This window comes from Sander lucioperca, chromosome 15 (genome assembly GCF_008315115.2).
Source record: "Sander lucioperca isolate FBNREF2018 chromosome 15, SLUC_FBN_1.2, whole genome shotgun sequence".
NCBI classification, from domain to species: domain Eukaryota; kingdom Metazoa; phylum Chordata; class Actinopteri; order Perciformes; family Percidae; genus Sander; species Sander lucioperca.
The window spans coordinates 9855862-9878824 of record NC_050187.1 but is presented as its reverse complement, the minus strand read 5'-3'; the positions used below and the strand labels follow the sequence as shown (position 1 = coordinate 9878824).

Genomic DNA, 22963 nt, shown 5'->3' with positions numbered 1-22963 from the left:
CTTTTCGGAGTTAAACTCCACAAGCGTGTCCTGTGGCTCGCCGGCCGTTACACACACACACACACACACACACACACACACGTTCACAGCGCTGCAGGCAGAGGCGGGGTCTGTTCCGAGTATAATAAAGCCCCGTCTGTGTTGAGCAAAACATTACGTGAATTACTACGAGAATGGACGTACATTTAATATAGCAAAAGTGCACAAGTATTAGCATCATTTGTTGTTGTTGTATGTGACGCTAAGGTCTAGTGACGACGCTATAAAGACCGTTGCCGTGCTTGCGTCGCTCCCTTACCCTTCCTACCAGTCCCTATGGCCACTTGGCCAGTGGGAATGCAAATGGGAAAAAAGATTTTGTGGGAGAGTAGTTCTTAGAACTGCTTAGAAGTGTACTTTTCCTCTAAAAAGTACAAGTACTATCCAAGCACCTATGGTCGCAGACTGGACAGGGCGGAGTCACGTGACTACACACGTGGCGGCCGTAATATGTTTTAAGGGGAAAGTACATTAACACACAGTGGGCGGCCGCGGAAATATTAATAGGATTAAAAGACCGAAATAACCGACTTGGTAAAATTACGTCGGTTATAGGCTCTGAATTTCGGTTACGATTATTTTTCGATTAATCATCCAGCCCTAATATATATATATATATATATATATTAGAGATGGTCCGATACCATTTTTTGCTTCCCGATTCCGATACCTGAACTTGTGTATCGGCCGATACAGAGTACTGATCCGATACGTGTCATATATTTTATTATGTTTTAACAACTGTATACTACTATCCCTGTATGGATGTGATATTATTTCTATCTTTGTTGTAGGTCTGGCTCAGGTTAAACTCTTTGTGAAACATGAACGATGAATGCCCCAGAACTTTCTTTTATTATGCAGTTTGACAGTCAGTTATAACGGAAAAAGAACATAAATAAACTACTTTAACGTAGATTTTCTTTAGGGCTTTATTACGTGGTATCGGATCGGTGCATAAACTCCAGTACTTACCGATACCAGCATTTTAAGCAGTATATATAAAATGTGTGTGTGTGTGTGTGTGTGTGTGTGTGTGCGCGCTTACCTGGAGATTCTTGTATGTGTGTTTGTCCACAGGAGAATGTGTCTCTGGCAGACATCCTGTCTTTGCGGGACAGCTGTCTGTCTGAGGAGGAGGTGTGGGCGGTGTGTGCAGAGTGCGTCCTGGCGCTGCAGAGTATCCGACCCTCCCACCTCTTCCACACCCTGTGCATAACACCAGACACTCTGGCCTTCAACGCCCATGGGAATGTTTGCTTCATGGAGCAGCTGAGTGGTGAGTCTACAGCACAGTGACACTCTCATGTATATGTTTGGGCAATAATTAAACCGCTTTCCACTTCCATTGGATTGTCCTTGATTCACACTTTTTGCACGATATTTGGCTAATCATATTCTGATTTTGCAGGTTTGACTTCAGGCATGCTACTGATGGAACTGACTGATCATATACTCAGCGAAAAAAAGAAACGTCCTGTCACTTTCAACTGCTTTTATATTTTAAGCAAGCTTAACATAGGCGAATATTTGTAAAGATTTAACAACTAAGACATAAACTGAACAATTTTCACAGACATGTGACTAACAGAAATGGAATAATGTGTCCCTGAACAATGGAGGGGTCAAAATCAAAAGTAGCCCTCAGTATCTGGTGTGGCCACCAGCTGCATTAAGTACTGCAGTGCATCTCCTCCTCATGTACAACTGCACCAGACTGGCCAGTTCTTGCGGTTGTTGTTGCCATCCTGTACCTGTCCCGCAGGTGTGATATTCGGATGTACCGATCCTATGCAGGTGTTGTTACACGTGGTCTGCCATCAGCTGTGCTTCCTGTCTCCCAGTAGCGCTGTCTTACAGTAGGGACATTGCCTAAGGCACGTTCACGCAGATTAGCAGGGACCCTGGGCGTCTTTCTTTTGGTGTTTTTCTGAGTCAGTAGAAAGGTCTCTTTACTTTCCTAATTGTGAACTAAACTAAACTGTGACCTTAATTGCCTACCGCCTGCAAGCTGTTATGGTCTTTTCGACCGTTCAACAGGTGCATGTTCATTAATTGTTTATGGTTCATTGAACAAGCATGGAAAACATTGTTTAAACCCTTTACAATGAAGATCTCTAAAGTTATTTTGATTTTTACAAAAGTATCTTTAAAATACAGTGTCCTGAAAATGGGACAGTTTCTTTTTTCGCTGAGTTTATTAGTCATGTTTTTTGACATTTCTCATGCCTGAACATTTACAAAATCCTTCGCAGCGTCATTTGTTGTTGTGCTTCACCGGGCTGTGTTCCGTCCTCCTGCTATGATTCATCCTGTAAATAGCAGTGCCCACATTACCCTCATTGTGTTAGTTGTTTGTGCTGGACACGGTGCTATATCATTAATCAAAAACACTAAGCTCCTCGCTTCACTCGTTGCACAGTTTCCCTATCGATTCCATTTAATTGAGCTCTTTTTGCGATCGGGATGACATTTCAAGCTGAGGCACACTTCCACGGCCAACCCCAAACCGGCTCCCCCTGTACCGCCGTATGAAAGAGTGACCTCGAGGGCTGTGGTGATGAATCTCAGCGAGAATGGCTGTTGCCACAACAACTCGTCAATAGGGTTCATTGCAGCTAAGTAATGACTACAGTAATAGCAGAGCGGTTAGTTGTACGTGACTGTGGGTGATGGTGCGGCAGCGCCGGCGTCACCAACGTACCCAGCCATAGTAACAACACGTCCTCCGGTGGTTTTCAGTAAATTATGACCTTCTGCTAAGGTTTAGCATCGCTAAGCTGTTCATTTCTGATAAAACTGGACTGCCTGTGCTCTGTGGGAAATGGGATCAGCACCATTTGGAAAGTGTGTTGAATCAGTTCTATTTCTCAGCTCATACTACCTGTTGTGCTAAAATGCTGTAGGCATACATGACTCACCAAGCTCTCGCCATCACCCCGGAGGCAGCTGCGTCACTGACAAGCAGGCTGTCTTTTTCTTCTCTCTCTCTCTCTCTCTCTCTCTCTCTCTCTCTCTCTCTCTCTCTCTCTCTCTCTCTCTCTCTCTCTTATTCGCTGCTGATTTCACTATGCTACAGTTCTTCCTGAATACAAAGGGTTGAAATATCGTGTCTACTCCTGTCTGTCCATTTCTCCTTCATGTTTGTTTGAACTGTCAACCTCTTGGAGAGGAGATGGAAAAAGGCCTAGGAGTAGAGGGAAAATAGGTGAGGAGAGGAAAAGGAAAAAAAGAGGAGACCAGAGGAGATGAGAAAAAAAAGAGAAGAGGAAAGGGAAGCAAGGAAAAGATAGAGAACGGGAAGGAAAGAGGTCAGTATAAGAGAGCTAAGGAGAGAGGAAAGAAAAGGAATGAGAGGAGAGGAATTGGAAGGGGAATGGGAAGGGACAAAAGGGGGAGGATAGGTGAGGAGACTAGATGAAAAAGGATCTGGCGGCCACATTCTGTTCTATGATGAATCGTGCACAAGTTGAAGGAGCTGATTGGATTACATCTCACTGGAATTGTACCTCGTACAATTTCATGCGACAAATAAAAATTGATTTGATTGAATTTAAGGAGGTGGGGAAAGGGAATGAAAAAGAGGAGATAAAAGGAATGAAAGGAAATGAGAGGAATAGGCAGGAAAGAGAAGAAAAGGAAAATGGGAATGAAAAAAGAGAGGTAATAGAGGAGATGAGATGAAAAAGGCTCAGGAGGAGAGGAAGTTAAAGAGGGGCGGACAGGAAAGAAATATAAAAGGAGAGGAGATAATAGAAAAAGAGAAGGAAAAAGGAGGGGAGAGGATAAGAAGGGAAAGGAAATAAAAAGGGAGAGTAAAAAAACAGAGACAGAGAGGAAAAAAAAGATGAGGAGAGGGAAGTAAAGGAAGGAAAGTAGGAAAGAGGAGAGGAATTGGTAGGAAAGAGAAGAAAAGGAAAATGGGAAAAGGCATGGAAGGAAAAGAGAGATGAGGAGAGGGACGGAGGAAAGGAAAGGGGTGAGGAGATGAATGGAAAGTAAAGGAATAACGGAAGGAGAGGAGAGAAAGAAAAAAGGCTAAGGAGGAGAGGAGAAATGGATATCGGCCTCGTTACACATGGGAGGGGAAATCATAACTCCAGTAGACCAACCCAGATCTGTCATGACCCATTTTATTCCCCTCCTTCTTCTATCTCTCCTTCTCTCACTCTTGGTACAACCTTTCTCTCCCTCAAGCGGTAACTTCTGGGTCTGAAAAGTGAAGCCAATGTGGAAGTGACGTTAACCTGCATTCTATCTATGTCCAGCAGGGGGCGAAAAAAGAGGTCTGATTGTATAAAAGTCTTTTCTCACTTGATTTACTACCTCAGTAAACATTTTCCTAACAAGTTTATGGCCTCAATTGTAGTTTCAAGTCTTCTTTAATACAGCATGATGCCCATTTTGTAAATTATGGTCCCATTTATTTTAAAATGGACAATAAAGCGGGGGATGTCTTAGGCTACTTGCCAACGTGTCAAACAGGACAGAGGCTTAGCAATAGGGCTGCAACTAACGATTATTTTCATAGTCGATTAATCTGTTGATTATTTTCTCGATTATTCAATTAGTTGTTTGGTCTCTAAAATGTCAGAAAATTGTGAAAAATGTCGATCAGTGTTTCCCAAAAGCCCAAGATGACGTCCTCAAATGTCTTGTTTTGTCCACAACTCAAAGATATTCAGTTTACTGTCACAGAGGAGAGAAGGAACTAGAAATTATTCACATTTAAGAAGCTGGAATCAAATAATTTTTACTTTTGTCTTAAAAGATTACTCAAACCGACTAATCGATTATCAAAATAGTTGGCGATTAATTTAAGAGTTGACAACTAATCGATTAATCGATTCATCTTTGCAGCTCTACTTAGCAATGCGTATCCATGCCACTGTGTTCATTTCAGTAGCCGTAAACTTGTTTTGGGTGCTGTCCATGTTACAAAAAATGTCTTGGTCAGTGTTCTGCCAACCAAGCTAGCTAGCTACCGCAAGCGTTAGCTAGGTAACTTGATGGGAAAGTCTGCCGATTTCCAACCAGCTCTTTGTCCTGCCGTAGATGCTGATGAACCGCTGGATGACTTGCGTCAGAAGGGTTAAAAATAGGCGACTTTCCCTCCTTTAGCTTAGCGCAGCTCCATGAAACCATACACTGGCTTAGACAAGTCACCCTTCCCAGCTCTGCCCTCTTGTCAAAGTATGGTCACTTCTGGCTCCAAAATACCACGATGGCGAAACTCGAGGCTTCAAAACCGCAGCCCCAAACCAATGGTGACGTCATGCTGACGTGATGCAACGTCCATTATCTCTCAGTCTATGCTCTCCTTCTGTCTCCACATGCCTCTTTACCTGTCTAGTCATAAGTCCAGTGGATGGAGTGCATGTTTGTGTTCAGGGCTTGCCGTTAGCACCCGCCAAATGCGGGTAGATTTCGGCAGTGGCGGGTAACACAGTCACTCTCACTAGCCACTTTGGCGGGTGACACGCCTTTATATTGTAACACTGGTGGCTGGAGTACTGTGTGCCCGACACAGGAACACAGCTGTGACCCAGTGTGCAGCGGCAGCCCACGGCCGGAGTACGGTGGCCCGTACGGCACATCAGACCAGCAAGCCGCGGCGATTCCTTAAAATATCCCCAAAGAGCTCCGTTCAGCACGTGACATAGCAAGCCGAGGCAACAGTTGCGTCTGTATAGGTTATAGACTGTATAAGGTACAGGTTTGTAGAAGAAATACAGAGAGAGCTTGCAGCAGGACAATTTAGCAGGACATTTGGTCTGTGCGCTCCTCTTTCTGTCACCGAGGGCAAGGGCCGGCAGATTAGTGACACACGAGTGCGCTCCAAATCACTTTCAACTCATCTTCTACACCCCTGCACCACCTAGCCTATGCAATGAGAAGCTACTCTTTTTATGTCTGTGTCTTATTCGGTTGCATGTTTTCATACAAAAAGGAGCTTTACACACATTATCAGAGCTGAATATTGATAATGATATTGATGACTGCATTGTTATATTTTATGTAGTTTTGAATTCGGTGTTTTCAGTGCTCATTTACATTTGAAAGGGTTGTTAATCTGGTTCTTCAAGCTACTTGTAGCACACCATCAAGGGCGTAACTTTGGGTTCAACATTGGGGGGGGGGGAGATCCCTACCTACATTGAATCGAGAAAGCCAACCACTTACCATGTTTTATTACAGTTAATATTTTAAATATTTAAAAATAAAGACATTTGGAGGGGTTGCACTGGCCAGTTTTGATTATTGAAAATTCCGCCTATGAACACCATAGTCAACTTTATTCAAATAAAACCGAATAAAGCGTAATTTTCCACAAAATAGCGGCTAGTGAAAATGCTGAGTGGCTAGTAGCTTTGGAAAACCACTAGCCACAGTGGCTGGTGAGCAAAAAAGTTAAGCCCTGTTTGTGTTGGTGTTTTCATGTATCTGTGTGTCCTGCTTGTAGCCAGTCTGATCAGTGGCCTATTTGGGGAGGCGGAGGCCACACTGCTCCTCTGCGCTGATAGCTCCTGTCTTGTTTGTCAGGGATTATCTCTGACACATGAATTATGCAAATGAAGGGAAGCGGCTGCACTTGTTCACCGGACTGTTGGGGTTTAGCATATTCCTCTGATTTGCATCTCATTCTGGTAGATGCTTGGCATGTAGGTTACAGTACAGACCTGACATGGCTATACGTCATAGTGTTCACACATCAAACGACAAATGCACCGTTTGTTCCCTTTTAATGACATTATGATACACTGTATGCTTATCAAACGTGCCCAATGGTGCAGTTAATTGGTATGTTTTCCTCCTTGCAGATGATCCAGAAGGCTCCTTCGTGCCTCCTGAATTGGACACCACAGGCAGCACGTTTGAGGTGAGAGATGACAAATGTCCTTATAGATTTTGTTCTGGTCACAGTCACCCCTGGGACCGCACACCACTAAGGCACCTTGGTGATGTTTGCTGAGGGAGGGTGTGGAGAGTGGTGCTCAGTTTCTTTCCTCACCTAAAATTCCCCACATTCCCTCAGCAGTCATTCAGCTACAAACTCACCTCAGTCACCTCTAACTTATAATGTGACATAGGGAGAAGGCAGTACCTACTCTAACATGCATGTTTTTCACCTGTAACAGAGTATTTCTATACATTCTGGTATTGCTATTGAAAATATCTGGGTATTTCTTCTGCCTCTGATTTTCGGTCAAATCTTATCATTCCTCTCTTTAATTAACGCTTGTATGAGTTGTGCACACACACACAGTTGTCCTGTGTAACAGTGAAAACACACCAGGCGCGTAAGCGTCGCGTATAGCCCGCGAAGCGTTGATACGTGCCTGATCGCGCATCTGGCAATTCATACCGGACACAAATCCTTCTCTCTCTCTCTCTCTCTCTCTCTCTCTCTCTCTCTCTCTCGCCCTAATAGAAAGAGACAGGATGAGTGGGGAAAACTACGGTAATTGTAGTGTGTGTGTGCCTGATCGTGTGTACCGAGAGGTATTATTTGGCTATCACCAGACCAAGCTCAATCTTTTAAGATTGAACATTAGTCTGGGGAGTCTGCTCCGTTTTTTATACTGCACAAGAGATGTGATCAACAGGCATAGTTCAAATGACTCTGCACGCAATTGGATAGTCCTTCAACCAATCAGACTAACGATCCGGGTGACGTACGCAACAACAGGGTTTGAGCTGAGCTCCATTCTTTTGGCCACCAGAGGTGCTAGCTTGTAAATTAGGCTTTTACCAAAGCCGGTCGGTAGTAAGGCACACACATCCTTCTTTTGTAGGAATTGTTCCAGGGCAAGTTTGTGTTCCGTTTTCAGAGAAAACTTGCCTTTGAAATCTTTTAAAATAGCAGCGACGGCTATCTGTCAGCAGGATTATGGAAAAACTTTTCATGAAACTTGAAAGGTGGAAAGGTATAGCATGGGCCAAGAAACAAACACACATTATTTTTCACTTTCATTAACACATTAACACTGCGTTGGGATCCCGCGGGACAACACAAATCGGGGGAGCTGGCAGTTATCAGTTTTAACTTTGCTGTGGTGTGCGAGCCATGGATGTATAAAGCCAGTGACACACCAACCCGATAATCGGCCGTCGGACAGTCTGGCGAGGTCAGTGACTCGTCGTCCGCCGAGGAGCTGTCGGCCTTCATTTTGGCCGACCTGACTTGTTGCGTCGGAGGGCGGGCAGTCGGACTCAATGACCGATCTGATTGGTGGAGTGCTAACCCGGAAATGACGAGCGGGATGCCTCTCACAATCTGACGAAAATCTTTTAAACTGACCTTTGTCGATCTGAAATAAAGACAGATTCAGCAACTGCACGGCCTATTTCTCGCTTAAAATGTTTTCAGAAACACGTTTCGGTGAACTATTTTAGTAAAATACGAGATCGTATTCTGAACAAGCCGCCATGACAGTCTGGCTTTGAATTTCCGGAGAAGCCAGACCCACGTGACGCGTTCGTCCAATCAGTTGCAGTCGTACAGATTAGCGCCGCCTGCTGTTATGGAGACATATTACACACTGAAGTCGGCGTCGCTTCGGTGTGTTCTGAGGCACTTTTTGGACCTCGGGGAGCCGACTGATCAGTCCGAGTGCCTTTTCTGCCAACGGTCGGCCGTCGGGTTAGTGTGTCAGGGGCTTAAAGGGAACGGTGAAAGAAGAGGGTCAAAAAATAAACTGCAGGTCTCTCTTTATCTTTAGATACTCCCCTACGCATCTGTGTCTGCTACGCTTTAGGGGCAGTCTTGAAATAGTCTTTCTGCTGCATCTGATCTGACTGGGTTCTAACGCCTTTGGCTTCTTTTGCATACAAATGTGAAGCTCACACACTCTCATCGAGTGTGTCACTGTTCTCACCACAACATGAATACATTTACACTAGACTTATGTAACCCAATTTCAAATAAACCGTGCATTCTAATTTTGCAGTCTGTCAAAATACACAACACTTCTGAGAAAGGAAAAAACAAACCCTCTTCTGTACGTGTTTTTTTTCAATGTGTTTTTCTCAAGGGAGATATTACGCACGGCCAAAGTAATGGCGTACATGTGAGCAAAAGGCCTTCAGCCGAGTATTTACTCTGCTATTTTGGTGACCCACACTGGGATCCGCCTTGCACATGTGTTTACCACATAAGTATGGGTACAGTCCACTTCAGTTGTTGGGAGTGATGGTTACGTCTGAGATGTGAACTTGGTAGCACCTTGTTCAAACCCGCTGCTGACCATAATACCCACTGTCAGTGTAGCAAAGCAAAACAAAAGCTCTGTCATAAATACAGTATGTGCAATACATGACAATTACTACCCAGAATGGTAAGAAGACCCTGTATTTTCTCAGGTCATTCACAGATTCAGATCTCTGTACTTGCTGTAAATTCACAGCTGCAGCCGGTTCCTGATGATGATGATGATGATGATGATGATGATGATGATGATGATGATGATGATAGTGTTTTCTCCTCCTTTATCCCCGGCTGCAGGGCCATGTTTACTCTCTGGGCTCGACGCTTTCTGCCGCACTGAGCTTTGTCATCGAGCCAGAGCTGGAGGCGGAGCTGGGGGAAGAGATCCAGAGGCTGCTGGAGCAGATGCAGGAGGAGAAGCCCGAGAGCAGGCCGCTCCTGCAGGTAGAAACACTCTGCTGACTCTTCCTAACTGCTGCAATGATTTATGGAATGGTGTGAAAAGTCAGAAAAGGGATTTATTGCCCCAATAAGTCGCACTTATTTCATGAATATGAAATAAACAATAAATACAGAAACAAATATATACAAACAAAATAGCTGTTGCATACGGAAAAAGAGGCTAAATGGGTTGAGTGCAGAATGTGAGATGAAATGAGAGAAATGAGATGAGCCAGGCCTGCGCAGAATTGATCACCGGCGATCGCCGCCCAATGCATGCCGGTTAGATTTGTGTCCGACTTGATCCCGACTTGCTCTGACGTCATGGACACGTAGGCAGCGATAACCTCACGAGATCAAGGCGGCCGCAGTTTATAGACCCAGGCGACGCAGCTGCTCTCCACCGACTGCAAGACCCAGGGTATGATGGGAAACGCCTGGCTCTCAGCTGATTGGTTCAAAATCGACTCAACGTGATGGCTTTTTTTATATAAACTTTATTCTTTACAGGACACATGTTGTGTGGCTGATAGTGACGTTTAGAAGTCAGAGAGACTAAATCCGTTCAGATTACGGATCATCTACAGTCTGTTGTTTAACATCAGCAACAGATCGCCTGTAGAGCATTTTAACAGCTACTCTGTCTTAATAAAAACATCTTGAGACTGTGTACGAGCTGATATATGGTCTGATAATATTTTAATAAATTGGAATCGGACCTAACAGGATGGGTCACCCCCCTCGGCTGCTCTCGTCCACTTTACAGGCGAGGAGCAGCTCATCCCCAACGAGCTTAATGTATAATATGTGCATGGGCAGATTTATAGTCCAGGTTGAAGGATAATTCAAAGTGTAGTGACTAGGGCTGGGCGTTGAGTATCAGTGACCGTGACAGTGGGGGACCGGGGCCAGCCATCTGAAGCGCAGAGTCTGGTATTAATTCACCGAGCCATGTCTCCGCGAAGCACCAAATGGCAGATGTGGAAGAAGTTGCTGTTTTTCTCTCAACACTAGCTGAAGTTCGTCCAGTGTTGTTTCACAGTAAGCGCACGTTGGGGAGAAATATCCCAGGTAGTGGAGTGCGAAATCCTCGGCTGCGAAGCCGTACAAGCACACCAAAGTGTGGAATAATTAGAGATTTCACCGATTGGGTTGTCATGGCATTCAGATAATGAAAAAAATAAAAATAAAGTGTCTGAAAGAAAGCAAGGCAAGTGTTTAGTTAAGTGTTAAATTAGGTTCACTTCAATGCACGTACAAAATGAGTGGGATTGCATGGTTTCTTTTTAACCATTTTGTGATTAAAAACAACAACTTAGCAGTAAAATTAGAAAGTAAGGCATACGAAATTAAGTAAATGATGATGCGATCAATAAGTATTAGAGCCCTATCTTACACCCGGCGCAGCGCAGCGTAAAGACCGACGCAAGTGTCTTTGCTAGTTTAAGACCGACGCAGTTGTCAATTTCCCGTCCAGTGCCCGCGTTGTTTAAATGGCAAATGCACCTGCACCCATCATTGCGCCCATGGGCGTGCTGGTCTTACAGGGAGGTGTGTTCAGGTGCATTCTTGGCGTATTGCTATCCTGAGGCAGCGGGAAGTGATTGTGCCATTGACCAACAAAAACCTTTTCATTGTTATTTTAACAGCAAATTAGTAAAATGCCGCTAGGCTCGTGCACAGCGCGCACACACTATGCTTGTTACACACAGGGAAGCGCAGCAGCACACAAACATGCAAAAGATTACAAATAAAAATATTACGCTGCAAATCCTCCATCATAATAGCAATGCGCCAAGGTACAAACGCGCCTGCCTTTTAAAGGGAATGGGAGATGATCTCTGATTGGTTTATTGCATGTTACGCCCAAAACACACCTATGAATTAATGAAGACACTAAGTACAACCCTTTTCAACCATGTGCCCGGTGCACGGACCCTTTTTTCCGCCGTCAAACTAGCAAAAGTGGATTTGAACACGCCCTAAACGCACCTGCGCTTAGATCGTTAAAACAGGGCCCTTAGTATTTATTGCCATTTCAGTTCATTCTAGAATTTCTTTCTGCAAACACTTAGGAAATCTTCAATACCTAAAAAAACTAACATAGGCATAAAACATAAGCCATAGCCATATGAGCCAAAGAGATGGCTGGTGATTGCACATCAACATGTGTGTGTTGTCAGCCCTGATAATGTCCTCACACAACAAGATCATAGAATACATCCCAGTACAGCACTGCATCACTATTCCTTACAGTACATGTGTTTACAGTGAGTCTGTTTTTCTCTTATGACTGTTAGATGAACTACTGTGATTCTCACCGAATGTGGGGAGTCAGCGCTCTTGAGCAGCATCAAGTGGAAATGCTGTGTCAGTGCAAGTCACACACACTGGGATTTACACTGACACACTACACTCTATTGCACTCACACTCATAAGTCCCTTCACTGTCAATCTGTCACAACATAGTAGATAATAATACTAACAATGAATAGTAATAATAGTAAAAAACTTTAAATTCAAATCAAATTTATATGTCACACACACAATCATACACAGTACAATGTGCATGGAAATTCATTGTGTTCCTGTTCCGTCTCAATAAAAACAATAACAATAAAATCCATAAAAATAGTAATATATACAACACGAGAAAATGAGGTGGTGGGTGGGGGGCTAGCCACAGTTCTCATTGAGCAGATGGACAGCCTGAGGGAAGAAGCTCCTTGAAGGGTGAGTAACAGTGATCCAGGGTTCTCTCTCCTCTGGTGGGGCATGTGATGTGCTGCCGAAGGTCAGGTCTGACTCTCTTCAGGTTAGCACTGTTAAAATCCCCGGCTACGATGACAGCTGCATCCCGATGTTCAGCCTGGTGGTTAACAAGAGCCTCCTCCCCTCGACTTTCGGGACTCTCTCGTTCTGTCCATGTGGTGAACTGAGAGGTGATCCGCTGGTTGAATTGCATGGTCCAGTATCGAGGGTGTTAGCCATGTCTCAGTGAGGCAGATGATGTTGCAGTCTCGCATGTCCCTCTGGTATTTAATTCTGGCTCTGAGCTTGTTCAGCTTGTTTTCTACTGACTGGACGTTAGCTAGCAGGATGCTGGGCAGTGGTGTGCGGTGTGCCCTGTTCCTCAGTCTGTTGCTGATGCCTGCCCGTTTCCCTCTAGGCCTTCTGCGTGGCCTGTTGCTAGCGCATCCGTTGTTGTTGTTGTCGTCGCCTCTCCTCACGATCTCGCTGGGCCAGGTTGGCTCGGGAGTGAAACTTTCAGGGAGACGGCATGAGTCTCGTATATTTAAAAGTGTCTTTTTGTCGTATGTAGTAGATGACATAGCTCAGGTTAGATTAGTAGATTTAGTAAAAAAACAGAAAACAGATGGAGCAGGTACTACGGCTACTGCACTCACCGGCGCCATGGTAACCATCCATCTATCTATATATATATATATATATATATATATATATACACACCGTATAGAACATATTTCATTCACAAAATGCTGCTCAAGCACTTCCTTACAGAATAATATCGAAAAATTATACTTGCATTTAAGGATGTGATGGATTGTAAATTGACTAGAAAATATGTGATTTTAAAAGAAATGATAATGCCAGGTCTCATAATGTTATACTTAATTGACCTCAGTAGTGCATTTTGTAAGTGTTTTACAAGTTTCACAGAACACCCTCACACATCTTAAATGTGTTTGTTGTTCTCTTCACATAGAGAAGACATTATTGAAATGTGTGCAGATAGATTGTTGCCATGACAATATGTGACAAAAATCAGCTCCTGCACACAGTAGATTTAAGGAATAGCTACATATCGTTCATGCAACCTTGGTTCAGGCATTTCATAAGACAAATGACAATACAGTGGTGCTCATAAGTTTATGAACCCATGCTAAAGTTGACTAAAAAGAGGAATAAAAAAATCTTCTTTTGGAAATTGATCTTAATGCCTTAATTAAAAAAAAATTGGAAAAATCCAACCTTTAAGGACACCAATTTTCTTTGTGAATGAATAATGTATCGTAAATAAATAAATGTTCTTCCTTAAAATACAGGGGGCATAAGTAAGTACACCCCTATGTTAAATTCCCATAGAGGCAGGCAGATTTTTATTTTTAAAGGCCAGTTATTTCATGGATCCAGGATACTATGCATCCTGATAAAGTCCCCTTGGTCTTTGGAATTAAAATAGCCCCACATCATCACATACCCTTCACCATACCTAGAGATTGGCATGGTTTTATTTCAGTTAGCCTAATAGCTGGTTTGATTTGCATCTAGAGATGATTTTATGCCCTAAATGCACTCGCGCCATGCGCTTCACGCCGTGCGCTTCACGCTGTGCGCTTAGATTGTTAAAATAGGGCCCATTGTGTTGTTGTTGTTCGCTTAATATTACAAACCTGCAAGTGTAATACTCCCACAGGACATCCTGTCTCTGGCTGAAGCAAGGCTGTCTCATACCTCCTCTGCAGCTGTGTGCCGGAAACTGTCCTCCGTTGGGCGTCGGGTGCTCTCGATCGAATCCGTATCAACCTTTCAAGGTCTTTTTATCATCTCAATTCACACGTCAGCGTTTGGTCTCGGCTGCGATTTTTCTCCTGGCACTAATTGCTCTCTTTGTATATCCACAGATGGACAGGAAGGCTCCTGGGAGGCAAGATGGCAGCATCCCAAACCCAGATGTCTGCTTACAAGACTGAGCTCGGATGATAATACCAAAGACCTGTGTGTTGACACTTCTGTTAAAGCAAATGGTCTGTCTAGGCAGCAGGTATGTGACAGTTTTAGCTATATTTATAAAAGTAATTGTGTGCACATCCCACCTTCTGGAAGGTGCAGGACAAATGAGAAATTAGGTTTAGCTAGTAAGTGGACCTTGTGTTATGATTACGTTTTGTCTACTATTTCTACTTTCATTTGTCTACTATTTTTCCTACTATTTCTAAGGTCAAGAATGAACTTCAACCTTTAATCCCAATGTTTTTTGTTTTTTTTTTAGCTTCATAGCTAGCTTTAAAGCCAGCAAGCTAAGTAGCTAACGTTAGCCAAACAAATTTTATATGGGATACTTTAGCTATGAGACATGATGCTGAGGGTCGAAACGTTGTCTTTGTATTAAATATGGGAGCTTAAAGCAGTGTTGCGGACATTATATTTTTTTCACAGTTTTAGATATAAACATTTTTAGGAAGCTCCTGCTGTGGAGGAAGAAATCATATAAGTACACCAGAATGTGGCACAGTAGGCTACAGGTTAAGAGCACTGACGCCTCCCTCCTCCCTTTTACACTTGTAAAGCTAGCATTTTGAAAAGGTAATGTCAGCAGTGTTTTCCCTAAGTTTGTGTAAGACTTAGGTGTAGGGCTGTGCAATTAATCCAATTTTTTAATCGGGATTACGGTTTTGGCTCCTAACGATCACAAGAACAGAGTGAAAAAACGATTATTTTGCACATTACATTTTGCAAGTAAACTCTTATTCTGTATTAGAACAACAAAAAAAAGTTTCACAAATTTCACAGTTCAAGGTGTTTTCATTGTTGATACTGTTTCACTGTTTTTTTTTACTTCAATACATGCATCATCTTTTCAAAAGTTAATGACTAATCGTGTTTTAATAATCGTGATTTTAAACCAAAATAATCATAATTATGATTTTTTTTATCATGATCGAGCAGCCCTACTTAGGTGCAGGTATTTCGCAGGGGGTAGAGAGCCTTCCTTTACGAAAATGTTGCAGTTTTGAACCATTATTATTTCCATATATAAAATGTTGGAAAAGCTAAAGCAGATGATACATACACTCAGAAACACTCAAAAAGCCAAAAGACAAAACTTGCTAAAGAAGTCCACTACAACCATCATTTAGTTAGTTTCGATGCTGATTTTACATTCATTCTGATTAGATGGTTCCCAAAATGGCTTGGGTGCTGCACCTAGCCTTATAATGGTAGGGAAACCCCTGGTTAGCATGTACAGTATGACATTTGCTGCTGTATACCTGCACAAGTTAAAGGCACAGAAGCCTCATTCTGGATTTTAGTAACTTGGCATGTATGGAAATTCCATAGTAATACGCACATATGCCAGCTATCTTATTATTATATGTCCTAATGTTGGTTGCCAGTAGTATAATATGATTTAATCAGCTGCAGGGGATCATGAAAAGAGACTCTTTTTAAAACTATTTTTTACTTTTAATTATGAGCATCAACAACGTGATGCATTTCGCATCCAAAGCTATTCGGCTCCTAGGGGTGGGTGTCTTTGGGTGTGCTACTATTTGATTTTATTGCGATTCTTTGTTCGAGAGTCAATACTCGGATTTAAAACCCAATTCTGGATTGAATAAATCCAAAGGGGTGCACTCTTTCCAGGCTCTTACTCCACTGAAATGCAAAATGAAACCTACAGTTAAGCTAACTAGTCATAATGAAGGTCACTCTCTGACCAAACAGGAAAATACAAAAAACATGTGAGTATGCAGCTTTGTTTATGTCTTCTCCCGACCAGAGTTGGCTGCAGTGTGTTGGTCAGCTGGTCTTGTTTGTTCGTGTTCAAAGTATCCACAGATACAAATACAGTATGTGTGAATTATTTATAAAGCTGATTATTAAGTTATTTCCCTAAAATGTGCCCAAACTCTTTGAAAATTAGCTACAAGATTACTCTAGCAGGTGCTGCACTCTGATAACGTACAAAAAAAAAAAACATTGTGGCATTTGTGAATCGATTCTGAGTCGTAAAAGGTAAGAATTGCGTGTTTTGTTTCCAATCCCTATCAGCCATCTCTATCAGCTGTCAACAAGTCGCATGCTAAAACCGATCATCATTGCATTGATCATAGTGCCTGACACTTTTCCACTATTCTTCAAACGAGCCATAAGCAAGCATTAACAGTGTGTCAGCTGTCTTACCTTAAACTGCCTTTTCTTCCTATTTAGTTCCTGTTCACCACCACCATCTTAATAAAATCCAGAGCCAGACCTGGTCCATAGATGCTAATAGTTCATTATGCACTCTTTACTAATCTTTTTCCAATCTTTCCATTAGCTCTCAGTCATGCGCAGCATCTCAACGATGACAAAATTGACCAAGGTTTCTTTAGCTCCGCTTCAGTTTTGCAGTTATACAATCTTCTTTTTTTTACACCCATTCACGTATAATTAAGATTATTTCTGCATTCTGCTGAAACAAATGCCTGTGTATACTAACACCGCGTTCTACAGGTGTGCGGAGGCTGGGACTCCTCTCTCTGGGCGGAGGATATGGACAGCGGTGAAGGAGATGACAGCATCTTGGCAGACGAGTTGGACTGCAGGTCCCACAACAGCTCCCCAGTGAGGAAGAGAGCCCAGCAGAGGCTGAACAGAGTGAGGGGGGCTCTGAACCGCTCCTGCTCTGTCCCAGACTCCAACAACCCCCCTTGTCTTTCCCCTCAAACTCACGGAGATATCAGCATACCCATATCTGACCTCACAGAGATCGGAGCGGATGAACACTTGAGCTGCAATTCGGTGTGGAGTAACAGACTTCAAAAACTCGACCGGGGCAAGTCCTGCGAGTCGTACCCACACAGTAGTACTGAGTATTGGGCGAAATCCGTTGTGGACAACCAATCCATGTCACAAGGAAATGAGGACGGTGCAGAGACGTTATGCAGTGGGGAAACAAAGATTCAACGTTGCCATGAATGTGAATCGAAAGACGGCACCCAGGATTCAGCATCTTCCTGTACTTCCTGTCAGGAGCTGGAAATCGAGCACGGCCCTACTGAGAACCAGAGCTTGTTGAACCACAGGCTCTACGTAACTAATAACTACATGACCAAAAGCATGCTGTGCCTCAATGAAGAATCTCAAGATGAGGTGAGACAGTGCCGGATGGCTCTCAGACCTCTGACTTTGCATTTGCATGTCAGATTGTTTCTTGTCTGGTGCTGTTATGGAAGCCCATTAAAGAGTTGTCTGTCTGCAAATACTGTAAGTGGCCGTGGATTGCTCCGGGGCCGCCAGATGTCACTCTTTTCGGGCCGGATCTCCGTTACCTTCCACTTTCTTTCTTTTGTAATTTTAAACTCCGGACGATTTATGAGGACTATGGTTAACTTCTCCTCAGATCTCTGCAGGGTAAATCCAGACAGCTAGCTAGACTATCTGTCCAATCTGAGTTTTCTGTTGCACGACTAAAACAACCTTCCCAAGGCTAATTTGCAGTGGCACCGCGGCTCCGCCCGGCGCTTAGCACCGCCCGAGACAATTATGATTGGTTAAAAGAAATGCCAATAAACCAGAGCACATTTTTCTCCCATCCCGGAATGCTGTGTGGACTAGCCAGACCCTCTTCCGCATCACTGTGGAGGAAGGTCTGGCAATGTGAGACTAAGCTAAATAAGTTAGACTGACAAAAAATCTTAACTCAAGTTCCATGTTTTGAACCGCATCAGCAGATGGAGTATGCTTAGTAGATATCGAGTCATTGTACCTAAGTATAAAACTTATGTGATAACCGCTGGCTGTACCGTGGGGGCAAAATGAGACTTCTTGTGGGCAAGGCAGTCGGCGCGGTGCTGATGGCGATATTGCGCATTTGCGCCCTGGGAGACTGTGCATGCGGGGGTCTGCTGAGGGTCTGAGCGCCAAGCTGTGTACCTCCCAAGATTTTCTAACAACAGGGTCGCTCACACACTGGCTAGCTACAGGACCAGGCTAGCTAGGCTACAGGTAATTGGCTAGCTACAGGACCAGAAAGGCAAAACGTTACATGCCAATTCAAATATGACGGCGCTTTAGAAATGCTGAACAGTGCTTTAATAAAATGTTGGCTGAGCAAGTAAAAAAACACAACATAAAAGGATGGCCATTTTTGGAGTCAATCTGACAGCTTTGACCGTGCTGCACATGCTAACCGCGCTGACCACAAGGAGCATTAAACAGGTTTAGCTAGTAAGTGGACCTTGTGTTATGATTACGTTTTGTCTACTATTTCTACTTTCATTTGTCTACTATTTTTCCTACTATTTCTGAGGTCAAGAATGAACTTTTACCTTTAATCCCAATGCTTTTTTTTTTTAGCTTCATAGCTAGCTTTGAAGCCAGCAAGCTAAGTAGCTAACGTTAGCCAAACAAATTTTATACGGGATACTTAAGCTATGAGACATGATGCTGAGGTCTGCTTAACTTTTTTAATTTACAAAAATAAACTATCTCCTTTAAAATCTGTTGCTGTTGTTCATTAATATAACCTGTAATGAAACTTTATTTATATTAACTTTATACTCATTACATTTATTCATACAGAAACTGTTCTGGCAAAAACGGATATTACTGAGTTATGTTACATTTTCAGAGGGTAGTGTTCAGTCTCTTCGAGACAGAGTAATCACATAGGAACTCAGCAATAACAGACCAAATTAAGCCAAAGTAGACAAGTGAAAACTTCCATAAGACAAATCACTGCTGAAGGATGGAACATTCTAAAGCAGATTTTGAGAATAGGGATTACTTCAGTTTGAGTTCTAGTCTACTGAGGGATCACAGTCTGTAACTTATTTCTCTCTTAAACGGGGTTTCTTCTTCTTTATTTTCTATCCAGTGGATCTCTCTGAGAGAGTTACTGACTCGGTGTGGACGCAAGCTGACAGTTAATGAGCTATGGGCTCTGTGTTACACCTGCCTGTCCTCACTGCAGACCTACATTGACTTTCCAGGTGATTATTTTTTACTGATATTGCGATTGCAATATGATTCACGATATTGGAGGGAATGATCATTTATGTATCATTCTCATTTTCATTGAAAAATATTAAAATGAAAATGATTTTAGTGTGATTTTTGCGAGGATCTGTACCAAACAAAGATTTTTTTCTATAGTCTGTAGGATACAATTTCTAGGCTGGGACGTCTCTGCAGCATCACAATACTTAATTCGGAATGGTTTGGCACATATTTAGCTTTTAACAAATATTGTGCCCCCCTGCGATTTGGATATTGCAGTAGTCCATACTGCGATTTCGATAAAATTGCATTAATCTAGCTCACCCAGTAAGAGCGTGCGCCCCGTGTAGGCTGAGGCCTTTGCAGCGGCCCTGGTTCGAATCCGACCTGCGGCCCTTTGCTGCGTGTCATCCCCCATCTCTCTCCCACCTTTCCTGTCTATCCACTGTCACTCTGAAATAAAGGGAAAAAAACTATCTAAACTATCTATCTAAAAATAATCTTTAAAAAAATTGCATTAATTGTGCAGCCCTAGATCCCAACATATTATGTAAGAGCACATCCTATTTCATATGTATCTAATATATATATATATGCCACAATTTTTCTGTCGTCTGACTTGTCTCTTTTCCATTAGCCTATCTATGCCTGGACACACTGCATGTGGGCTGCGAGGGAGAAGTACTTTTCCTGAAACCTAAAAACATCGGTAGGTTTACTTAAGTCCTAAAGTCAGCTGTGCTGCTGCAGAACAATGAAGCCCAGCCAGCAGGCTAACGTTCTTCCATTTTTGATATGTTTAGGTGTTTACTTACAAAATAGATGTTGAAAATGCACTATTTACCCTAGTGAATTAGTCAACAGTGTCTGGAGGCTTTTGTTGACTTTAATAACTGACTCTCATTGTTCTTTGCAGGATCCCGAGATGAGTTTTTTCTCGCTCCTGAATATCAAGAACATGGAATTGTGACTGAGAAGGTTTGTCTGTCTGATGGGCCTTCATTTATTTTTTTTAAACCAACTTTCTGATCACCAATCATTTGCTTTAATTTTACATTTTTCCTCTTCTGTTCTTCTCTGTCTTGGCTCAGGTTTGTGTGTATGGTGTTGCTGCTATTCTCTGGGCGACAGCCAAGTTCAGTTTATCACCTCATCAAAAACTGGCAATGCCTCGCAAGCTGAAGAGACTGCTCCTGGAGATGGCAAAGAAGATGCCCATTGAGAGACCTACCATCATCATGGCTAAAAAAGTATTACTTTTGTTTTTACTTTGACATTATAAGTAGAGGAGTACCCTCCATTTTGATTTTTATTTTAGTTTGTTTTCTATATTTCAATTCAGTTTTATTTTGTTCTGTGGTTAGGAAACAATCCGAACATGATTGTTTTGTGGTTTGAATCCTATCATCTACTGGCAGGACCTCAGTGAGTTAATACTGAAAGCAGTGGCAAGCGCTCGGAGAACAAAGTGACGCGAATCATGGTTCACTTCACAATGTTCCAAAGGTTTAAGGAAACACAAGAATATATACAATTTCTAACAACCTCTCCATTCGCTTCGATGACATGAGAGTAGATAGATAAGAGAGAGACTCCATAGGACAGTAGAGGACAAACAGATAAATCTTCAGGAAGGATAACAGTGTAACAATTTATGATACAAATTTATGATACCAATTAAAACAGATGATAGGCTTTGTTCAGAGTTTTCACTGAATGGAATGTAACATTCTGCTGACTTATTTTATTCTGCCCTTCTGTCTATCAAATCTTGCTCTGGAAAGCACCTATAATTGCATATCATTGATTGAAAAGTTCTCTATGAAAAGCCTGATTTGATTTAAAGGTGCTCTAAGCGATGCCGCATGTTTTTTAGGCTACATTTCCTCACTATCCGCGAGCTGCCTGTCCCCTGAACACTCTGTAGACAGCCCAGGCTCCACAAACGGCAACAAAAACAAACTGCGCCAACCTGCACCACGAAACATAACAAACAGTGTTCCAGCCAATAATCGACCAGAAGGATTTGGGGGTGGGGCTTAGGGGGGTTAGTGCGCGGAAGCACGGAAGGGAGGGGGAGGGGACGGGATGAGGAGGACGGAGGGGCGAGCTAGTCTCGTTTTCTTTGAAAATACTTCAAACGTCAACAAGAATTAACGTTACCCAACATCGCTTAGAGCACCTTTAAGAGAGGGAGTACCTTTCTAAATAGACGTATCCTTTGTGAAAGACAATCACTTGTAATTTAAATATAGAGAATCCAATTTGTGCTAACAAAGGACTGTCCTAAAACAAATATAATTTACTTACATTTTTATGCGGTCAGTCATTTTAAGTAGTAGCTGTTTGTTCTTCAAATACTGGATGGTTTATTTTCAAACACTTCTGTAATTTCAGGGCACAATTAATTTGGACATTATTGGTGTCTGTCTGTGATTGTGTGTGAAGTGTCCTGTACTTTTATCGCATTTGTTTTTCTTGTAAATCTGTTCCAGAGCTGTCGTGACTACTTATCTTGTCAAGGGACAAATGCCGAGACTGTGTGGAACAATCTCATCAGCAGAGTACACCCGGTAAACCTTCTTTTGTTTTTCACCGCTACATTAATTTGTCTTTATTTATTGTATACTAGTCACAATGTCAGGGTCATTTGTTTCTTTTTTTAACCATCCTCTTACTGTCTGTCCTGTTTTGTCTCATGGGAAAATCGGATCTCTCTATTGTAAAGAACCAATTCTATTTCCTTTCAGCCAGCCGCAACATCCAGTGATGCAGACGATTTGAGTGCACCTGAAACTTTACAGAGCTCATTTGAAGACTCTGCGCTAAACAGTGGTAGGACATCTTCACTTTATGGATGACCCTCATGCAATATACAGTAGTTTACCTCAAAATGTACATAATATACACTTAAGGGCCCTATCTTGCACCCAGCGCAGCGCAGAGCCCGACGCAAGTGTCTTTGCTAGTTTAAGACCGACGCAGTTGTCAATTTCCCGTCCAGCGCCCACGTCGTTAAAATAGCAAATGCACCTGCGCCCATCTGCACGCCCATGGTCGTGCTGGTCTTACAGGGAGGTGTGTTCTTGCCGTATCGCACCATTGACCAACAAAAACCTTGCCTAAAGTCAATAACGTAGCATTTCATTGTTATTGTAACGCCTGCTTCACCTCGTGGAGTTTTGGTGGCATAGTGCTCGTGCCATACATGATCAGCTCGCGCGCTTTCACTTCACGCACGAGCAGATCGGTTTCTTCTCCTGAAAATCTCTCCTTCCTGCTTAGCAAATCCACCATCATAATAAATGCGCCAAGGTCCAAACGCGCCTGGCTTTTAAAGGGAATGGGAGATGACACTCTTATTGCATGTTATGCCCAAAACACACCTATGATTAAGACATTAAGTACAACCCTTTTGAACCATGCGCCTGGCGCATGGAGCCTTTTTTCCACCGTTAAACTAGCAAAAGTGGATTCGTACACGCCCTAAACCAGGGGTGGCCAACCAGTTAGGTATAAAGAGCCACAAAAAAAAATGCACCATAG

At 42.8% G+C, this 22963-nt stretch overlaps 1 protein-coding gene across 3 annotated transcripts in view; it reads left to right on the top strand.

Moving 5' to 3' along the window:
• The window catches only part of LOC116047849 (kinase non-catalytic C-lobe domain-containing protein 1), a 59135-nt gene that overhangs the window by 7529 nt on the left and 28643 nt on the right, over positions 1-22963 (top strand). For 2 of the 3 annotated variants that reach the window (XM_035992316.1, XM_031296855.2), the window contains exons 2-13: positions 1120-1318; positions 6861-6919; positions 9545-9691; positions 14127-14244; positions 14335-14474; positions 16931-17569; positions 19296-19410; positions 20055-20126; positions 20334-20395; positions 20509-20667; positions 21913-21990; positions 22168-22252. In XM_035992316.1, the coding sequence (XP_035848209.1) occupies positions 1120-1318; positions 6861-6919; positions 9545-9691; positions 14127-14244; positions 14335-14474; positions 16931-17569; positions 19296-19410; positions 20055-20126; positions 20334-20395; positions 20509-20667; positions 21913-21990; positions 22168-22252 (1873 nt within the window). The remainder of the gene's footprint in view (positions 1-1119; positions 1319-6860; positions 6920-9544; positions 9692-14126; positions 14245-14334; positions 14475-16930; positions 17570-19295; positions 19411-20054; positions 20127-20333; positions 20396-20508; positions 20668-21912; positions 21991-22167; positions 22253-22963) is intronic. The other variant, XM_035992317.1, reaches the window with a different exon arrangement.